The sequence below is a fragment of the Physeter macrocephalus genome, chromosome 1 (assembly GCF_002837175.3).
Source record: "Physeter macrocephalus isolate SW-GA chromosome 1, ASM283717v5, whole genome shotgun sequence".
In the NCBI taxonomy this organism is placed as follows: Eukaryota; Metazoa; Chordata; class Mammalia; order Artiodactyla; family Physeteridae; genus Physeter; species Physeter macrocephalus.
The window spans coordinates 31,119,525-31,139,782 of record NC_041214.2 but is presented as its reverse complement, the minus strand read 5'-3'; the positions used below and the strand labels follow the sequence as shown (position 1 = coordinate 31,139,782).

The 20,258-nt window shown below is 47.8% G+C and overlaps 1 protein-coding gene across 3 annotated transcripts in view; it reads left to right on the top strand.

The window, feature by feature from the left end:
- The window catches only part of IL20RB (interleukin 20 receptor subunit beta), a 30,111-nt gene extending 13,161 nt beyond the window's left edge, over positions 1-16,950 (top strand). Inside the window, exons 3-8 of one of the 3 annotated variants that reach the window (XR_008618572.1) lie at positions 634-824; positions 4,693-4,817; positions 6,868-7,018; positions 10,238-10,380; positions 15,935-16,175; positions 16,378-16,950. Coding sequence is in view for 2 of the 3 variants with exons in the window: in XM_028489466.2 (XP_028345267.1) it covers positions 634-824; positions 4,693-4,817; positions 6,868-7,018; positions 10,238-10,380; positions 15,935-16,042 (718 nt within the window). In the remaining variant the exon portion in view is untranslated. Of the gene's footprint in view, positions 1-633; positions 825-4,692; positions 4,818-6,867; positions 7,019-10,237; positions 10,381-15,934 lie in introns of all 3 variants that reach the window. The other 2 variants (XM_028489466.2, XM_055088037.1) reach the window with 2 other exon arrangements.
- Positions 16,951-20,258: the final 3,308 nt, after the last annotated feature.

The following is a 20,258-nucleotide window of genomic DNA, read 5'->3' as shown; positions in this document are numbered from 1 at the left end:
TGGCAGCTTTTTATCAGATGGTTGGGGAAGGTCTGTCTGAGGATGTGATATTTAAGCCAATATCTGAAGGACAGGAGCAGGCAGCCAATGGGAATGCAGGGGCAGAGCATTTGAGACACAGCGAACGTGACAGCCTGTCGGAGGGAGGGCGAGGAGGCCTGTGTGGAGGGAGCATCACGTTTAGGGGTGTAGTGAGAAGGCCAGAGAGTCTTGTAGGCCATGGGAGAGAGTTTGGATTCCATTCTAGACTCTTCGGAAGCCACTAAGGAGACAAATGTTATGCTCTGCTGAGTGATGAATGGTTTGAAGACTGGCAAGAAAGGAAGCAGGAAAATCAGTCAGGAGACACACAGCAAGGCAAGGGATGACAGTGGCTGAGACTGGGGTGGTGAGCGTGCAGATGGAGAGACTGGGACAGAGTGGGGTTTATGCTTGGGTCTCCCTTGTCTGGTGAGAAGGAGTAAGGAAGAAAGGATGGTCGGTGAGGGAGGAGAGGGGAGAAACTGGAGTATGGAGCAAATGCTTGTTTTCCTGACCCATAAAAAGTCAGTGGATGCTACAGTTACTTGAAACCATCATTGAGCCTGGGTAGAAGGGGCTCGTGTGACGCTGTCCCCTCCTCTCTTTGGCCAGAGAGTACGAGAGCCTGTACATGAGCCACATCTGGATCCCCAGCAGCTGGTGCTCACCCACCCAAGGGCCTGAGTGTGACATCACTGATGACATCACTGCCACTGTACCGTACAGCCTCCGGGTCAGGGCCACCCTGGACTCACTGACCTCAGCCTGGAGCACCCTGAAGCACCCCTTTAATCGAAACTCAAGTAAGACTCTTCTCTCCTCGCTCCCCCACCCCCAGCAGCCTCCCCTTCAGGAACCATGCTCACTGAGACTGTCAGGATTCTTTTCAGCATCAAATTAGTCTTGCAAAGCCAGAGTACTGTGAACATCAACAACCCTAACTGGTCCATTTTAAAAAGCCAGCTGCTTCCCACAGGCCCTCCCTCTCATTTTGAAAGAGACTTTGGAAGTCAGTCCTGTCTCTGGAAGGAAAACTGCTCTGGAAGTGGGGAGATGGGGCTAGGACGGCCTCTCCCTACCCTAGTAGTGCCTCATAAATCTTACACTGCCTCCCATCTGGGGCCCCACTAACCCCATCTTTGTTGCTGTGTGAGCATCTTCTTCGTGCAATAGGGTCTATACATGATTAGAAACAGTCCTTTGGAAATAAGCAACTTTTCTATAGCAATAGAACCTGGCAAATAATTGAGAAAGAAGTAAGGGAAGAATCCAGATTGGTGACCAAATACGGCAGAGTGCAAATAATGACTAGTGTGTAGAAGGGTGTGTGTGGGGAACAGCAGGAGTGGGGTCTGGATGCCGGGACTGAGGAAGCAGCTGGTCATGTGGTGAAGGGCTTTGACATAAAGCTGGATCAAATCGGTAGAGGAGGGTCACAGAAGAAGAGAGGGTCCAGGCCAGGTCTGTCTTACAGAACAATCACTCTGGCTGTGGTGTGAAAGGTGAACTGGAGTAGGACAAGCCTTCAGGGCAGGTGAACAGTGAGGACGGGGTTGTAACACTCCAGCTGAGCCAAGGTGGGTCCTGATCCCAGAAGTGGGGAAGGGATGGGAAGAAGAGGACAAATTCTAGAGACATTTCTGAGTAAGAAAGGGCAACGCTTGGGGGCCAGTTACTGGGAGACAGAGTGGGGAGAGATAATGATGGCGTCCGTCTTCCGGATGGGGTTAGTGGGAGTGTCACCCAAGGAAGAGAACCCAGGAGGAGCAACGGGTCTGAGGAATGAGAGTTGCTGCTGGCTTTGGGCTCCTTGAGTTTGAGATTCCTATAGGATGTCATGCCACAGATGTCTGATTGGCAGTTGGAAATCAGGCCCTGGGGCTCAGACAGGTCAAGGTCAGACACACAACACAAAATTAATAGCTAGTGGCTTGAGAGCAGGTAAGATGTCCAGGGACAAGACATGAGGACAAAGAGAACCCAGGATAGGCTCCTGGGAAACCTTAGGTTTAAAAAGAGGATGAGGGAAAGGCACTAGTAGGTGCTGGGCAGGGAGAGGGTCATGGAGGGGAGAGCAGATGAGCTGCTGCTGGGCCTGAAGGAGGTCCTTAAATGGGTCCTTGAGAAAGTGGCTTCATGGAGCCGTGGTGATGGTGGACAGGCTGCCAACTGGAGGGTTGAATGGAGGCGGGAAAGGGCAGGGCAGGTGTGGATGATAACGTGACCAGTTGGGACATGCAGGAAAGGCAAGGGAAAGGCCTTCAGTGACCTGTTTTCTTGGTGTGGCAGGTGACCCTCTGCTGGGAGTGAGGACAAAGGAAGGTTTTGGGCAGCATCTACAGTAATGGAATGAGTCAAAGGTTACTGAGAAGTATATGAGATTGGGTAGAAATTAGGACGGTTAGAAGGTGAGGGAGCCCACGCTAGAAGGGGCTGAGGAAGGTGAATTGGAAGGGGGAGTTGGCCCTCTAGAGTCAGGCAGGTGGGGTTGAAATCCCAGCTCAGCCCCTTGAGTCCTCGTCTGTAAGAAGGGCAACAGTTTGCCTCACTGGGTAGTTGTGGACAAGATGAAAAGTGCAAAGGCTCAGGACGGTGCTGTCTTATCATAGCTATTAGTAAATATTAATATTAATTACCCTAGGGATGCCCAGAGTTGAGATCCAGAGAGCAGAGGAAGGAGGGAAGAGCTGGGGCAGTAGTGGGACCATTGGAATGGACACCAATAGGAATTTTGGTGCCGAATGTGGGCTCCTCTTCCCAGTCTCTTTCTCTCGGCACTGGGAGGATACGGTGGAGTCAGTGGGATCCCATTTCAGGCCCTGGGGAAGCCTGAGGGGCGCCGGAGGGTGGTGCAGCTTTGCCTCTGCCTGCCGTACCTGGGCAGCACCCAGCACCACCTCCCTTTTGCTCCTGGAAGCACGGGCTCCAGCCAAGGTCATTGCTGGGGGCTGGCAGCTGTTGGAAAGGAAGGCACGGGGCATTCAGAGATTGAGGGAGTGCCTGCAAAGCTATGGGGGTGGGTGTGTGCAGTAGCAGCTTGTGCTTGAGAAGGCCAATATAAACAGGAAAAGGGCCACTGCAGGAGGAGCTGAGGAAAGGAGTCTCTGTACCTGCCCCAGAAGCTGCTCCTGTGTGGTCCCCGTGCAGGTGAAGTTAGCTGCAGAGTTGGGATGGAATCGAGACTCTCAAGGGCATTATGTCTGTTCTTTGGCCTTTGAAAAAGGCCACGCTGACTTCTCCCCAGACATGTGAAAAATCTTATTTTAAGGCTCTCTTGAAAAGGATCTCCTACTCTTAAAGGGAAGCTTGTTGAGAGCAGAGGTTCTTAACTTCAATTATATGAATTCATGTCACAGGGGAGCTTTAGAAACACTTATCTCCAGGCCCCAAGCCTAGAGTCTGATTTAAATGATCTATGTGCATTCTGTTCATTGGGAGTTAAAAAACACCCCACAGCAGAGTCTAGAAACGTGGAAAGACATGGACTCAAATTCTGGCCATTAATTGTGTGATTCTGGGAAAGTCACTCAACCTCTCTGAGGCTGTTACATTATCTGTACGATAGGAACAGTGTTTACCTTCTTAAGCTTGCTGAATGGATTAAATGAGATAAGTTTGTAGAGAACATAGGACAGAAGTTCCTGTCCCAACTTTGTCAAAAAATTCTCTGAACTGAACTGACATTAGGTCATTTTGTCTAATTCTATTCTCAACATAGATGGAGATCAGGAGATCCAATTCTAATCATGTTTGACTTAAAACTGGAGGAGTCAAACATCTCTTTCCCTACTGGAGGTGTTTCAGGCGCAGTTCTAGTGGTGCTGTGTGCTCATATGAAGCCTCTGAACTGGGTATGTTTTGTACAGTTGGTCCCTGACTTTCCAAGTCCTCATGTTCCTTTTCCAGGCAGCTCTTCAAATGCCAGGAAATACTTTGTTCTCTGAAAACTCCCTGCAGGAACTGCCTTTCTTTTGAGTGTCCACTGACCCCAGTGCGGGAGGATGTAGCCCAGAACACACCCTGCTAAACTTGCCAAGCCAAGGCCAGCAGTTGCGGTGGCCCCTCTGGTCCTGCAGCGTCTGGATCTGAGAGGCAAGTCTGGATCCATCATCAGTAACCAGGGACTAAAGACTGCCTGTGTGGGCCCTTCTGTTCTTGGTCTCCTGATAGGAAAGTATCCATGGGGGCTGCTGGCCTCTCTGTTTGGGATCCAGTAATATGAAAGATGGTGCTGTGCTTATGCTGTAAATTTCTAGAGCTGATTATTGGAATTTGTAAAACCCTCTGATTTTCCAACATCTCCCATTAAGGATATGAGATTGAAGAATGCTTGGACTGAGAATAGAGAGGCCAACCCATCCACAGGCTGCTGATTTGCTGATGTTTGAGAGTTAGCAGGAGCCGGTATATATAACTGATCTATGCGAATTGTAATAAGTTGTTGTCGTTTGTTTTTTTCATTCGCTCATCATTCAAAAAGTGTCTACTGAGCACCTGCTGAGTACAGGAGAGGATCAGTGTACACGCCTCTGCACACTGCGAAGCCATATCCAAACCCCTCCCCTCCCATGAGCCTGACATGTTTCTACTGATGGCTTGGTCATGGTCTCCCTGGACAAAACTCAGTCCTGTCTGGGGCTGGCTTTGATTCTCTCCTTATCTTGCCAACAGCCGTCCTCACCCCACCTGGGATGGAGATCACCAAGGATGGCTTCCACCTGATTATTAAGCTGGAAGACCTGGGGCCACAGTTTGAGTTCTTCGTGGCCTACTGGAAGAGAGAGCCTGGTGCCAAGGTGAGACTTCCACCCTTGGCCTTTGAGTTAGACTTTGGAAAAGCGGTCACAGACCTCCGAAAGCTGGATGAGGAAAGCCAGCCCCTGCAGTGCTTGCTGTCTGGGGTGGCCTGAGGATGAGCGGGCCTGGGTGAAGTGTGGGAAAGGAAAGATGGGCGTAGGTTGACAATCCCGGCAGTCTCTTCCTCAAAGGACTGCTTTGGTCCAACCCAGACCGTGGCTGATGAGGGCTGCCTCCTTGCCCTAAACTCTGCCATAGTTGGATCCATGATACCTTTTCAATGCATTTCTTCTCCCTCATCAGCATGTCTTCTTAGCCATTCTTCCTGCTGTTTACAGGAGGCAGACCAGGGTGTTCCAGATCAACTGGATGATTTCAAAAGCATATGAGGCTGGCACAAGGCTCTCGAGGGTGTGTATCTGGGTAGGTGCAGAAGTCGGGGCAGAGAGTCAGGAGCTGGCTGATAACCCTAATTCTGAGCCAATGGGCCACCCGGAATGCCTAGATGGGGCGCTGCCCTACCCTGTGGGATGGGTGCTGCGGGCTAGGCTGAGTGGGAGGTCAGCTCTCCCAGAGGGAGTGGCCAAGCATCCTGCAGCCACAGCAGCAGAAAGGATGGAGCTTGGGCAGACCTGTGGAGGCCCTGTCCAAGCTGAAATGGTGACAAGGCCCACTCGAGTGGGCTTGTCACAGGGATTAGGCTCTGTCACAGGGATTAATATGGTGCTATAAGGGGCTCTCACAGACTCCATGATCAGAGCAGGCCCAGAGCCAGGCTGCAGCACAGCCTCACTTGCCCAGGGGCCCCCATCTGTGGAGTCCCTGATTCCCTCCAGTGGGTCCTCTCTATTGCACTCTTTCCGTGGCCCTCTCCCCAGCTTGCTCGCAGGCCCTGCTGCCTCACCACTCCCTCCTGCACATGCCTATGGCTGTGCTTTACCGGGCCTGACTCCTCCTCGCCATGTCCTCTCCCCTTGGTCCCTGCTTCTAGCTGCAGGTATCAGTTCCCCAAGATCAGTTCCTAGCAGAGGAAATCTGACTGGTACTGCTTGTCTTATCAGGCCAAGCTTAGGGATCGCCAGTTGCTGGCTGGCCTCTGATAGACCCTTTTCAGGCCAAGGGTACCCCTGACCTAATGCCAGTGTCTGAGGGACAGGTCATGTGCCCTACCACCCACTCAACGGGGACCGTGGGCTGGGTAGCTTCCCCAGGAAGGTGGTATGTGTAGGTGGAACAGGCAACAGCCATGGTTTCCAGCATTTATTCCTGCTGGGTCAGGGCCCAGTGGTAGGAGGTGGCATTGCCAGGCAGAAGGAGTCGTGTGGGGGACTGATCAGGGCCTGGGCTGGCCGGGAGCATGCAGATCCCTAGGATTCTTCGGGAGGTGCAGAGCCGGTGCTGGGAGAGGAGCACGTGCCCTGAGCCACTTGGGCCCAGACAAGTCTCCACAGGTTCAGATGCGGAGCACAGCCCTCAGGGGGTGAGTGGGGGTGGAGGGGCGTGCAGATGGATGGACAGACAGTGGATGGATGCAAGTGTGAGGAGGCACTGCCCACAGGCTCCAGTGTTCCTGTGCACAGTGGCCTGGCCCTGGCAGCAGTGGCCAGGCCAAGCTCCCAGTCAGATTTCTGACCTTCAGGTCTCTGTCCAGATATTACCCTATTAGAGAGGTCTTCCCTAATCACTATTCTGGTGCCTCCTCATCACTCTCTACCTCTTTGCCCTGCTTCATTTTTCTTCATAACCCTCATCACCACGTGATGTGTGTTATACATGGTCTGTCTTACGCCACATAAGCTCCACGAGAGCAGGAACTTTGTTTTGTTCAATGATGTGTCCCTGTTTTGTTCAGTGCTTACACCAGTGCCTGGCACACAGTAGGTGCTAAATAAATAAATATTTAAGAATGAATGAATGAATAAATGAATGAATGAGAGGAGCATTCTGTATGCATCCTGGAAAGGAAATATTTACAGCTTCCCTTCCCTCCTTCTCCCTCTTTTGCGTCCTGCTTCCCCCAGAGTGTAACTGTTCTCTGTTTTCCTAAAGGAACACGTCAAGATGGTGAGGCGCGGGGGCATTCCGGTGCACCTGGAAACCATGGAGCCAGGGGCTGCGCACTGCGTGAAGGTCCGGACGTTCGTGAAGGCCATCAGGAGGCACAGTGCCTTCAGCCAGACAGAATGTGTCAAGGTGCAAGGTAAGGCAGCCTGTCTGCCCCTCCTGGGGGATGCTCGTTGCTTGCTGCTTCCTCTGGTTCTGAGTATCCCCTCGGTTTCCCTGACCTGCTCCCCCAGGATGGGTAGATCCTGTGGTGAAACTGTTCTGCGTTCTAATCCCCCCCAAAGAGAGTCCGCCCTGGGGCTGGGCAGGGGTCACTTGGCAGCTGTCTAGAACACTTTTCCCTGAAAGCTCCCAAGGCCTGAGGCCAGACGTTGCAAGGCTGGTTGACCCGGTGGCAGCTTCCTGTGTATCAGAGGGGGGTGCAGGTGAGGCAGCCGGGGCCTGAGCGTCGGACCTCGTGTGGACGTAGCCCACCGTGTAGCACGGCCGTGCTCAGCTGGGAGGGGCCTTATGGAAAGTCTGTAGAATCCTCTTGTTTGACTTAATTTTTTCCCTTGAATTTTTTATGGTTTAAAAGCCTGCAGTGAAAAGAAATAAAACAAAACCCCATATCCCATGATTCTGCCACACAAACACCACGAGTGACATTTGTGTATAACTTTTAGGTTTTTAAAAAATTATCATTTTGAATATTTGGTACATTTATATAGTTCAAAAAATAGGATAAGGTACATGTAGAACCGCCTTCCTCCTCCTCTTCCTCATCCATGTAATTCCCACCCCTCCCCCAGAGGTATTAGCTTTTTGTATATCCTTCTAAAGACTTCTCAATACATTTACAAGTAAATGGGAATATACTTTTATATATTTCCCTTCCTTTTAGCACAAATGTTAGCACGCTCCATGCACTGTTCTGGATCTTGTCTTTTTCACTTTACATATCTTGTAGATTTTTCCATATCTAAAAAGAACTTTTTCATCCTTCTTTGTAGCTACATAGTATTCCACTGTATGTATATATAACTAATTCAACGAGCTCCCTATTGATGGGTATTTAGTTTTTTCTCCCAATATTTTGCTATTACAGCCAATGCTTTCATTAATTACCCTGGGCATAGATCATTTGCTGGTATATTTGAAGGATAAATTCCTGGAAGTAGAGTTGCTGGGTCAAAGGCATACACACTTGAATTTTGACTGCTGTTTCCAAATTGCCCTCTAAAGGGCTGTTAGCCTTTGTGTAGACAGATGTTGTCATTGAATTATATATACACTTTGAGTCTGCTTTTTCACAAATATCACATCCATAACATTTTCCATGTAGATTTTCTGATTACCATTTTATACTACTTTTTTGGGGTCTTTATTTATTTATTTATTTATTTTATTTTATTATTATTATTTTTTTTGTATTTATTTATTTTTAATTGAAGCATAGTTGCTTTACAATGTTGTGTTAATTTCAGGTGTTCAGCAAAGTGATTCAGTTATACATATACATATATATGTATATAAATCTATTCTTTTTCAGATTCTTTTCCATTATAGGTTATTACAAGATACTGAATAGAGTTCTCTGTGCTATACAGCAGGTCCTTGTTGGTTATCTGTTTTATATATAGTAGTGTGTATATGTTAATCCCAAACTCCTAATTTATCCCTCCCCCAGACCCTCATTTTATACTACTTTTTAAAACCACGTAAGTCAAGCTTGTTAAAAAATTCGAACAACACAGAAGTATATAAAGTAAGAAGTACACGTTATCCGCTCTCCCCACACCACTCAGGAGGTTTCCTTTGGCAAGTCTGGCATTTCATCCTCCAGTCATCTTGTGATGCCGGTACTCAGAGACACAACTGGGACTGTACTGTGCTTACTGCTTTGTACCTTGCTCACCTTCACTGCGTATTGCTATTGCGAACACCTGTTCATGTCAGTACATATGGATCTACCTCATTGTTAAAGAACATGCATAACAAGCCAATATTTGGGTGTGCCAAAGTATATGTAACCATCCCCCATAAATAGGTATATTCTGTGCTTTCCAGTCTTTTGCCACTACAACCCATGATGCAGCGAACAAGTTTGTGTATATCCTAATTCTCATTTTAATAGCTGAACTCCTGACCCGCCATGATGATATCCCATGATGTATTAAATCATCCTCCATTTGGGGTATTTAGATCACTGCCATCTGCTTTTGACGATGATGTTCATTCACTGATTCATTCATTCATTCAGTGAATAATTATTGAGCACTGACTATGTGCCACCTGCTGGCCCCGTCACTGGGATACAGCAGGGAAGTCCCTGCCCTCACCGAGCTTACCTTCTAGTTGGGGAGACAGGCTACAAGGCGGTAAACGAATCAGATGGTTTCCCTTGGTTGTACGTGCTATGAGAAAGCACACCAGAGCGTGCTGGGGTGGCGGAAGGTGCAGGGGTGCTGCTTTGGGCAGAGAGGGGGGCTGGTTATGCGAGGCTGTTGCTCTAATAAAGATGTTGCTGTGAACTGCTTTCTGCATCTGTTTCCTTCCTTGGAATTATTCTTTGGAATCCACTCACAGGAGTGGATGAAAGAGTATGAACGTCTGTGTATCTCTTGATGTGTACGGCCAACATATTTTCCAAAATCATTGATACAATCTGTGGGGACCCCAGCCATCTGGAAGAGCCTGTGTCGGCTGTGGCACCCTTCACATCCTGGGTGAGCAGTCCAGCCCAGAGGGGCTAAACGAATAGGACAGAGAGATGGGAAAGTAACCTGTCCCCCCTTCCGCATCTCCAGACGTTCAGACTTGGCACTTTCTGATACATCACTTAGTAGAATTTGGAGCCAGCCCTACCTGTGTGACCTGGGGTAAGTCACTTAACCCTTGCAGGGGCTTGATATATGAGTTATTATGTGACTATGTTCTGAATTCAGCATTTTCCTCCATCATACGAATGAATGCCAAGAGTAAATTGTGAAATACACTTTGTTTTCAGTTACTGCCCAACTCCCTTCTGGGCTGTTCTCTTTCGGTGCTTCCCCCTAGTCCTGCCCGGGGCCTGGCCCTCTGCCTTCTTCCTGGCAGTGGCTCAGAGGTACGTGCAAACACAGCGAGTGGCTTAACAGATGATGCTCCTCCCTTTCCCTTCCCCAGAGAAAGATCGTAATCTTCCTGGCTTTCTGGAAACCAATCTGGATTCTATAAAAATGGTTTTAATGGTGGTCATTTTGGTCACTAGGGCACGCGTCAGATGTCAGGGTGTTGGCATCTGCTCTCTTGGCCAGTGTGCAGAGCCAGATCCAGGAAAGTGAGGGAGGCCCAGGATTGTCTCCTAAGCCGGTTCCTGTCTTTCCATTTCCAGGAGAGACCCTGCCGCTGGCACTGGCTCTGTTCTCATTTGTGGGCTTCATGCTGACCCTCGTGGTTGTGCCGCTGTCCATCTGGAAAACGGGCCGGCTGCTCCAGCACTCCTGTTGCCCCGTGGTGATGCTCCCCGACACCTTGGTAACTGTTCTTTTTCCTTTCAGCATGACGCTGCCCCGATGTAGTCTGGGCCATAGTGGGGCAGGGACACACATTTCGTGGGTTTACAAGCATTTGCACAAAGAGGGGAGAAGAGTACTTATAGGACTTCCCTCCTAGTCAGAGGGGCTGGGAGACCTCCCTTCACCAGGGGGTGGTGGCCTTCCCCAGGCTCCTATCAGGCCTCTGCTCCTTGCCCCCAGGTCCTGGCACGGCCAAGGCAGCAGGTGTGTAGCCCAGCCCAGGAGGCTCTGCATTCCAGGCGTCATGCATAGTCTTACCCTGAGGACCGACCTGCCGAGCCTTCTTACCTCCCTCCCATCATTGTAACAGCAGCTGCATCCAGAAATATGTTCCAGCGCAACATAGTCAGTTCATACGCCAAGAGCCTCATGAGTCCTCAGGGTGAAGTGCATGTGCGTGAAAGCAGGGCGCGTGAAGTCTGCTTTGCCTTTGGCTGGGGGCAGGGCAGTCACCTGGACCTGTGACTACCCACGGTGAGGGATCCCAACTCCTCACAAGCCAGGGTTCTTATCTTACTCCTGAGGTCCCTGGGCCATAGATCTGAGTGTCTCCAGTGGGGACAGGCCCTGCGTGCTGTGCCAGGGTCGGAGAAAAGCAAAAGCAGGCCTCCAGAGCTCCCCACGTGTTGCATCTGTCTGCTTCCTGTGCACCCTAGCCCCCACCTCCGCCCCAGACCTCAACCTACCGAGCAGTGCAACAGAACACAACAAAATAATAACAAACAAAAGCAAACCCATCCCTGTCCTCTCAGGGATAGCTCACCCTTCTGTCCTGGGAGGATGGGGTTAGCGGTCAGCTTCTCAGAAGCAACTAGAGCCAGAACTGCCTGCAAGCTATACATTCCTGTAGTTCCTTATCAGCCAGGAGTCACCCTGGAAGGAGTCCCTCTTGTGACATCACAGGGCCCTGAGAGCACAGGCCATGCTTCCCCTTCACAGGAGGACTAACCCTCCCTGCAGTCCAGTCCTCAGGACACCCCGCACGCCCCACCATATGATCCTAGTGTCAGCTCTCTTTCTTTCCAGGAGTTTAGGGAGTCATGACTCCAGGGGACACTGGTCCAGAATTAAGCACCAGGCACCGTTCTAAGGCTTTACCGATTTACAAATTACTCATTTGCCCCTTTTCATAATGCTTACCAACCAGTGTTCTTTACATCGGTTCCCCCTCCAGCCCCTCTGGGTGACTAAAGGGTTTACTGCTAAACATAAAGGCAGTGGGATGTATCAAACACAGGGGACAGGGCTGGCCCGCATCCCCTTCAGCAAGAACTTGAGGGGCTCAGAGTTCCCTGAAGCACAAAAGGATGTGTATTCTGCTGTTCTTGGGTGGTGTTTTATAAATATCAATTGGACCGAAATGTTTAATACTGTTCAGATCATCTTTGTCCTCACTCATTTTGTTGGTATAGTTCTATTAGTTATTGAGAGATAGACAACAAAATCTCTAACTATGAGTGTAGATGTGTCTGCTTCTCCTTTCATGTCAATTTTTCCTTCATGTGTTTTGAACTCTGTTTTAGGTGCATACATATTTATGATGGATAGGTCTTTCTGAATAATTGAGTCTTTTATCATCATGAAATGTCCCTCTTTATCTCTGGCAGTATTCTTATCCTGATATCAATATAGCCCTTTTTTGTTTACTGTTTGTAGGGTGTATCATCCTCCATATTTTAATCTTAAACTTATGCGTGTTCTCAAATTTAAATGGTGTCTCTTGAAGCAGCACAGAGGTTTTTTGTTTTGTTTTGTTTTGTTTTTTAAGTGAATCTGTTCCAACAATCTCTGCCATTTAATTGGAGTGTTTAATCCATTAACACTTAACTCTCGTCCTCTCACTTCCTAACTTTTCCGTTTGCACCCATATCTGTTTTCTGGTTCTTCTGTTCATGGCACCAAGAGAGACCTGCCCTCAGTTCCTCAGGGAACTGTAAAAAATGGGAAACTCACCCAGAGACATTCCCTTCTTCCAAGTGTCAACTTTTGGTTGCTCTTCTGTGACTTAAGGAAGTTGGTTTCATATTTTGATCCTTTTTTGAAGTTGCTATCTGCAGGAGGATTGGTCTGATTGGTGCTCCTCTGCCGTTAGTAGAAGTGGAGCCCTGCAGTAAAGGAAGAACCCCTGAATGAACTCAAAACAATGATGATGGGAGGGGAGCATTCCTGGCTCAGCAGGTCACTAGCTCTTCTTTTCCACACACGTGAAAAGCTCAGCCTCCTCGGCTGGACTCCACTGAGTAGTCACCCTTTACGGCTTTCCTCTCAACTCTGTTCCCATGTTTACCCTCTACTCACGAGCTCTTCCATTCCTAATACCCTCCTTCAATTTCCCTCTTCTGGTCCTACGTTCAATGACCTAGCAGAGTTCCCTCCCAGGACCCAGTGTGTTGTTAGGGAGCCACAGAGTAAAGGGCCAGGGAAAGAACAATGTAAAGGGTCCGTTCCCTATAGAATTTCAGGTGCACAAGGAAAGCCCTCCAGTAGCAAGAGCTTCTAGGAATCCTGATGCATTATGAGCCATACCCTAAAAATAGCTTTTGGAGAAAACCAAGCAACTGAGATGAGACCAGAGACAAGGAAATTCTTTTTTTGTAAAGTATTATCTGGATTCCCTACTAAGTTCTTTTTTTAAAAAAATTATTTATTTATTTATTTATTCATTTATGTAGGCTGCACTGGGTCTTAGTTGTGGTATGCAGGATCTTCGTTGCAGAATGTGGGCTTCTTAGTTGCGGCATGGGACTCTTAGCTGCGGCATGCATGCAGGATCTAGTTCCCTGATCAGGGATCAAACCTGGGCCCCCTGCATTGGGAGTACAGAGTCTTACCCACTGGACCACCAAGGAAGTCCCGAGACAAGGAGATTCTATGAGAGAATGACCACTTTGGTCCATGGAAGATAAATGCCATGACCCTTGACCACCTTTTGCTTCTCTGTTCCCCTTACCATCCTTCCTACTTTGTTCTAGTGTCTGTTCCTACATGCATTCTTTTCCATAAGCCTTTTAATTTCTATTCTGTTTCTCCCCAGATTTTAACATGGACAGTTTCTCTGAGTGTATGTATTTCCCACAGTGCTGTGTGAGAAATAGATAGCTAGTGTCCATCAAATCCCGAATAAGTTCTGGAGCTGCACATCACCACCACCATCTACCCGCTCTCAGCCTTTACTTTAGTACAGCCTAGCTGCACTTCAGCATTTGCACTGGTCATAGATAATCCTCCAAACTATTAAAAAGCAAGTTCCAGCCAACCTTGCAAAGTCCATGCATCTTTCCAATTAAACCATGGGAAATTACCAAGTGGAAATCCTCGACAAGGCTTCAAAAAGTCCTATTGAGTTTGTAAATGTTTAATTTGTCTGTTTGGATTGAACATTTCATGCCTTCATCTATAATTTTACAATTGGTGGTGGTTGCACTCTGATATATACCATTAAGAATGTCTTTCCATTCAAGTTTTTATCACCAAGTAACAGTCTACGGCAAAAATAAATATGCAAGGAAAATTATATTAAGACTGCTCGGTGTGTGTTCCCTATTTTAAAATATAATGTATTTTCCTTGTCTTTTATCCATAATTGCTTCATGGGGATGGAGGCTTTGGTGCTAAAGGTTCTTTGTTTCCTTTCTGTGACTCACTTTATTCTTTCTCTTCTTGCTGTCACATTCCACTGTAATGTGGGTAGCAAACATCAAGATGGCCTCAAGTTAGTCATCTCTAAACTGAGATGTGCTCCAATGGACCATCCCAAGTCTGACTTTGTGTGCTTCATAGAAAGTGGAGTTTGTGAGCCCAGATGCCTCTGGGGCCCAGACAGATTAAAAAAAAAAAAGTGTACAGTGCAATAAATGTGATTTAATAGGGAGAGATAGATATGAGGACCATGGCAAACATGGCCCAGCTAAAGAAAGCAGCTTCTTCTCAGTTCATGCAGGTTGCTGCCAAGAGGGGATGTGAGCCAGTGCTTCCTAAATTTGAAATGAGAATCCAGAAATCCAGACTTTATAATAAATCTCCTGATTTTCAAATGTTAAGAACAAATTCAACTTAAAAAAAAGAATCAGCTGAACCTTGCTTGAAAGTTTGTTCTAAACTATGGGACAACAGTTTTGTACCTTCTGAAATTCTGAGGTTACGCTGTTTCACTTTAATGTTCTAGAATGACACCATCCAGTATGGTAGCCGCTAGCCATATGTGATGATTAAGCACTTGAAATGTGACTAGTCCAAATTGAGATGTGCTGTAACTATGAAATACATGACAGATTTTGAAGACAGTACAAGAAGAGTGTAAAATCGTTTATTAATATTTTTATGTTGATTACATGTTGAAATAATATTTATTTTTAAAATAAAATATATTATTAAAATTAACTTTACCTATTTCTTTTTACTTTATAAAATGTGCTACTGGAGAATTTTTAATGGCATATGTAGCTCACATTACATTTCCATTGCAGGGCACTCCTCTAGAGTTTAAAAAGCAATCAGATATAAGCACTGCAGATGTAGGTAGCCAGCGTCCTGAGAATCTGACCAGACCAGCATCAGGGAATTGGTGGTGGGCTCCACAATGACTTCCCATTCAGTGAGCCTTGCTTTCCCATTATTTGCCTGTGGACACCAGGAGTGAGCCCTGTAGCCACCTCTTTACTAACAAGATCAAGGGCAACCGACTAGATGAAGCTAATGTCTCTGGGGATGGGGGTGGAGGAAAACATTGTGCCCACCTGTCTGTGCCCACATGCCACTCTTTAAAGTGATGACAGGGAGGGACTTCCCTGGCGGTCCAATGGTTAAGACTCTGTGCTTCCACTGCAGGGGACATGGGTTTGATCCCTGGTCGGGGAACTAAGATACCGCATGCCCTGTGGCGCAGCCAAAAAAAAAAAAAAAAAAGAAAAAGAAAAAAGAAAAAAAAAAGTGATGATGGGAAGGGCTGTGGGAGAAGCTGTGCAAGATCCAAGTGAGTTTGTTGGAGGCTAGCGGTGGGCTAGCGGTGACACTGGGGAAAGTCGGCCTGAAAGGTTGATACCTGCATTTTTACAACCAGTTATGATGATGTATTGGGGTCGCTGGGAGAAGATAGCAGGAATGTGAAGTATGAGTAGGAAGGGACTCCTGTTTATGGAGCACCATCCCTGGACCAGACACCCTGCTAGTGCTGTACGTGGAGCACCTCAGACCAGGTCACTATTTTCAGAGCTCTCTGGTGGAAGAAGTTTAGGTTTTTTGGACCAGAACTACATTCTGGACTTCTGTGGGGCAGGGTCCCGGAGGGAGGAGTGCCGAGGAGGCAGGACCCCAAGACATCTGCTGGTCGGTGACCTGGGAGACGATCTCAGTGAAGGTGGGGAGCCCTTGCTCTAGGGGTTAGAATTGTCTTTGGGCTTTTCTGCTGCTGGAAAGTTAATGAATCAGATAGTTGAGGTTTTTGGTGATATTCTCCATGATTACTATTACTATGACTATTCACCTAATGAATATGAATGAAAATTGTTTTTCAGAAAATAACCAATTCACCCCAGAAGCTAATCAGCTGCAGAAGGGAAGAGGTAGAAGCCTGTGTGGCGGCCGGGCTGTCTTCTGAGGAGTTCCTCAAGGCCTGGATCTAGCCGATGAAGTCTAGAAACCTGGTCTGCAGGACGCGGGAGGGCGAGGGGAAGGGCCGTGCTTCGGCTTTCCTCCAAGGACAAAGGACAAGAGAAGAAGAGCCTGCTGTGTCTGTGTTAGAAGCAACTGTCAGAGGTAGAGTGGTGTGGCCGGCGGAGCACTGAGAGGGGGTCAGGGGATGCGACCTCCAGCACTGGATCTCTCTGCTGTCCTCTAGGGGGATGACCCTGTGGAAAGTGCTTCCTCTCAGTTTTCTCAACTATACAATGAGGGGATTAAGTACCCAACCATTAAACCATATGTATATATATTCATATCATCTCTCCACCACTTGCAGAGCTGTAGGGAAATTGGCAACCGTGTGCATTGGGATTGGTTCCGCTTTTCTGAAGAGCAGTAGATACACGTGTAACAAGAATAATCCCAGGCTCTATACACCTGCTGGCTTGGAGATCCTGCTTTGCTAGAGGAACCTTGAAGAGGAAAGGAAGGGTGTGTGCAATGGGGTTGATTTCACTTCAAGCCAAATGCCTGTGCAGAGGTGACTGAATGGCTCAGCCAGCTCTCCAAACCATGACCCGGAGGGAGGCCACAGGCCCCTGAAAATGGGCCGCGCACAGATGCTGCAGACACGTGAAATGCTGTACAGGGTAAATAGTGTGTGCACACTGAGGACAGCAGCTAAAATGCATGTGCATGATGAGATGAGACCGCAGAAGGATGTCAATCGTAAGTGTGATGTTTGCTGTGTTCCTTTTTCCTGTAGAGCTGTTATAGTACTGAATGAAAAATAAAAAGGTGTCACCTTGGGTAATCATTGTGGTTTCTTCCAAAAAGGTGGTCTTTAGGGTTCCAGTTATATCATCAACCTTGAGTGCAGGTCACCTGAAGACCACCTTTGGTCAGGAGATGTGGGAGTAGCCCCAGGTAGGGAATGGGGCAGGGAGCCAGCGAGGGGCAGCGTCTGGCTGCATGGGAAACGTGACTGAAGCAGCTGGCCAACGCCTCATCCGGCCAGGATGCTCCTGCGTCTTCCTGGAGGCCTCGTGATACAGGAAATCCCTTGGGGACCTCTTTTCCTTAAGACATCTCCTCGGGTGTCCTTAACTCTCCTAGCATGTTCATCTGGGGCACGCGACTGAAGTGTCTTCCTGACCCTCTCCCCCACCAGGTGAGGAAGAGTCAGGGTCAGAGAAGGGATGGAGGGGGAAGTTTCTTGAAGGCTGAAACGATTGCTGGGCAAGGCCTGTGCCTCCCTTTTAGACCCCAGCCCTCCCAGTTCTGGAGCCTCTGAACTGGTTTGTCTCCACCCCCACTTCCTGGGCCCCTTCCAGCCAGCCCAGACGTGGAGACAGTCTAACTGCTTCAGCCAGGTGTTTCCCCTACAAGATAGAGGCCCACAGCCCTTTCTCCATCTGGTGGGGTTTCGAGGAGCCAGAGGATGGGCTCTCTTTAAGATGAGATCACTGAAGATCATTTCCTCTGTACCATTTTGTATGCCTCTGTGTTGTCTGACTCTTGTATGAAGAGTAGGTGTTCGTTTTACCTTTGGCCTAAACTGGAAACATATTTTTAGTTTGTAGAAATAAAGAGGATACTAGTTCACCAGTCACCAACCCTCTCCTCCCTCTCCCCTGTCACCTGTCTAGGCCCAGAACCCAGAAATGACCCCTGACTTCCCTCTGCTTGTGTCCCTCTCACAGGTAGTCTCACTGCTTATCCACCTTGCAGGCATTTACAGGTATACAGGAATTTCTCTCAGTTATTCTAGTGTCGCCCCATGTCCCCAGAATCACTTATCAAAGCCCAGCCATGCACCGGACATTGAGCTAGTTCCTGAAAGTAGAGGGGCTGCCTCCCCTGTAGCTGGCCATTCCCTCTGGCCTGGAGTACTTGTGTTCTAACTCCCCAGCCTCCCCTCCTCCCCTCCAATCACCCGGCCCTCTAAGCTGGGACACTTTAATGAATGAAAATGGGTGTGATTAATGACTACAACAGGATGGCAGGGAGACTGACCATCTCTCACAGTCCTTCATGCTGCTCAACTGAGTTGACACCCGTGACCCCAGAATCAAGCCCAACTTTCTTAGTCCTGCCTTCAGATGCTGCCAGAGTCCAAGGAACAAAACCCCTGCTCCATGAGGCTTACATTCGAATGTGGGGGGAAAGGAGAAATAATAATAAAATAATAAAATAATACTAGCAATTATCATTATTAAGTGAATTATCTAGTATATTGGGAGTTTGTAAGTCCTATGGGAAAATGACAAGGTGGAGCAGAAAATGGAGGGGTGGGGTAAGGGCAGGTTGCCACCTCCTCTGAATGAAAATAAATGGAAACAGCAGAACCACAACTGTCAAATAAGTCACACAGTGTGGGAGATTAAGCATGACTCTAGAACAAAAGGGTTTGGCAACAAAGCCTCAGGAGTGTGCAGTCTAAAACAAAAACTATTTTCAGTATTTATACTGCTTGTATTGACAGTGTTTTTTTTTTTAAGCTATTCCCTTAAGTTGTCAGAGCAAGTAAATAATTGTGCTTATTTTGACAGGAACCTAGATTTCAAGATTAGTGAAAGGGAAGGTCAATGGTAGACTCAAACATTTGATTAGGAGCAGTGTACTGCTGGAACTGAACTGAGTATAGCAATATGAAGTCATGTCTTTATAAAACATTAAATGAAAAATATATTTCCTTTATGACTTTTTGCCACTGAAATGGCCCAGTTGCAATGTACCCCAGATTTTGGTTTCTAACGCTATTTTTCTCCCCAAAGCAGCCATGGAATCTTGGAGCAATGTCTGATCCCATGCCTGGTCTGGGGGGGAAGGGTGCAAGGCCCTTGTTGGGCCAGAAGCAAAGCTTTCAATAGTTGGCTCATTCAAAATTATGCAAGAATCAATCTAAAAGGGTAAATTTGCCCAAGCCAAAGTTGGGACAATGTGAGCATCAAAAGGAGAATTCTGGCTTACATCAATGGACACAACAAATTTGAAAAGTCATGGGTCCATAACTGTACACACAAAAAGCAAATGCTCAGAGAAGATGAATAGAATGTATTTCTACTGATTCTTGTTATTGAATCCTGTTGGGCTTATTGACTCACTGTATCAAAGAATCATACTAGTAAATGTAGACTAGTAAATGTAGGTACAGCAGTCAGAAGGCGGTCACCACCAGCATTACCTGGCCCAGGCCATGACCCTCCCCACCATGAACGCCTGCGAAGCCTCCCCTTCCAATCTTTCTGCACTTGCACATCTTTCCTGCCAAGGATTCCACTGCAAAGTTCTTTTACGTTCCTTTTACAGACTGTAGACTCTGCCTAGCCTCTGTGCTACATTTCCCCATCTCTTAGATTTTTTTTTCTTCTTCTTATTTTTCTGTGTGCCCATTTTATGCTTTGGCTAACTTCCTGTGGGTGCTTAGAATTCTCAGTTTCCTTGTAATCTGGCCTGACTCGGTCCCTTCAGGGAACTTCCGCCAGCTTCTGAGCCCACCTGGAGCGGGGAACCTCATTACGTCCACAGCTGTCTGGCGCCACCTAGTGTTGAGTAAGGGAAATTCCTTTTGTTCCCACTCGCCTCGAAGCGCTCTGGGCTTCCTGGATAGAGAAAAGGAAAACTCAGGCAAGTTTCCTAGAATGAGAACTCAACAGCAAACTTCCACGAGCTTGGTCCCTAGCAAACCTCCCCTGTCGTCAGTAGATTTAGAGTTTAGCAAAGGCCACCATCTCCTTGCTCGTGTTCTGTCTGTCCCCAGCACATGATTAAGGGCTCCACTCTGTGCCCTCGTGGGTCTCCCTCCTCCCCTGTCTGTCGGTCTTTCCTCTGTGCTGCCCTTCCCTACCTCTTAAAAAAGGAGTTTTTGGTATTTTCCCCCATGCGTTCTATTTCTAGCTTATCCCTGGATTTGACTGACTTTCTTGTTCCCATGACGGGAGAGTCATGTTAAACCATTTTGGCGCCCAGACTGTGACGTTTGGAAGTGGCACACAAGAGTTGACCCCAAATTACAGTTGTCTCTTTCTGGCTCAAGGGATTCTCAGGTCCTCAAGCATCTAACAAAAAAGCCTGGAAAACCCACGGAGGTGGGAGCAGGAGGTTCACAAAGGGAAGACACAGCCGTCTGCCTCCTTCAGTGGAGCGGGCTGCCAGCCCAGGAGAGGTTGTAAAACCCCATTAAGGACCTTGGAGGAAATTTTGACGAACCTTCTC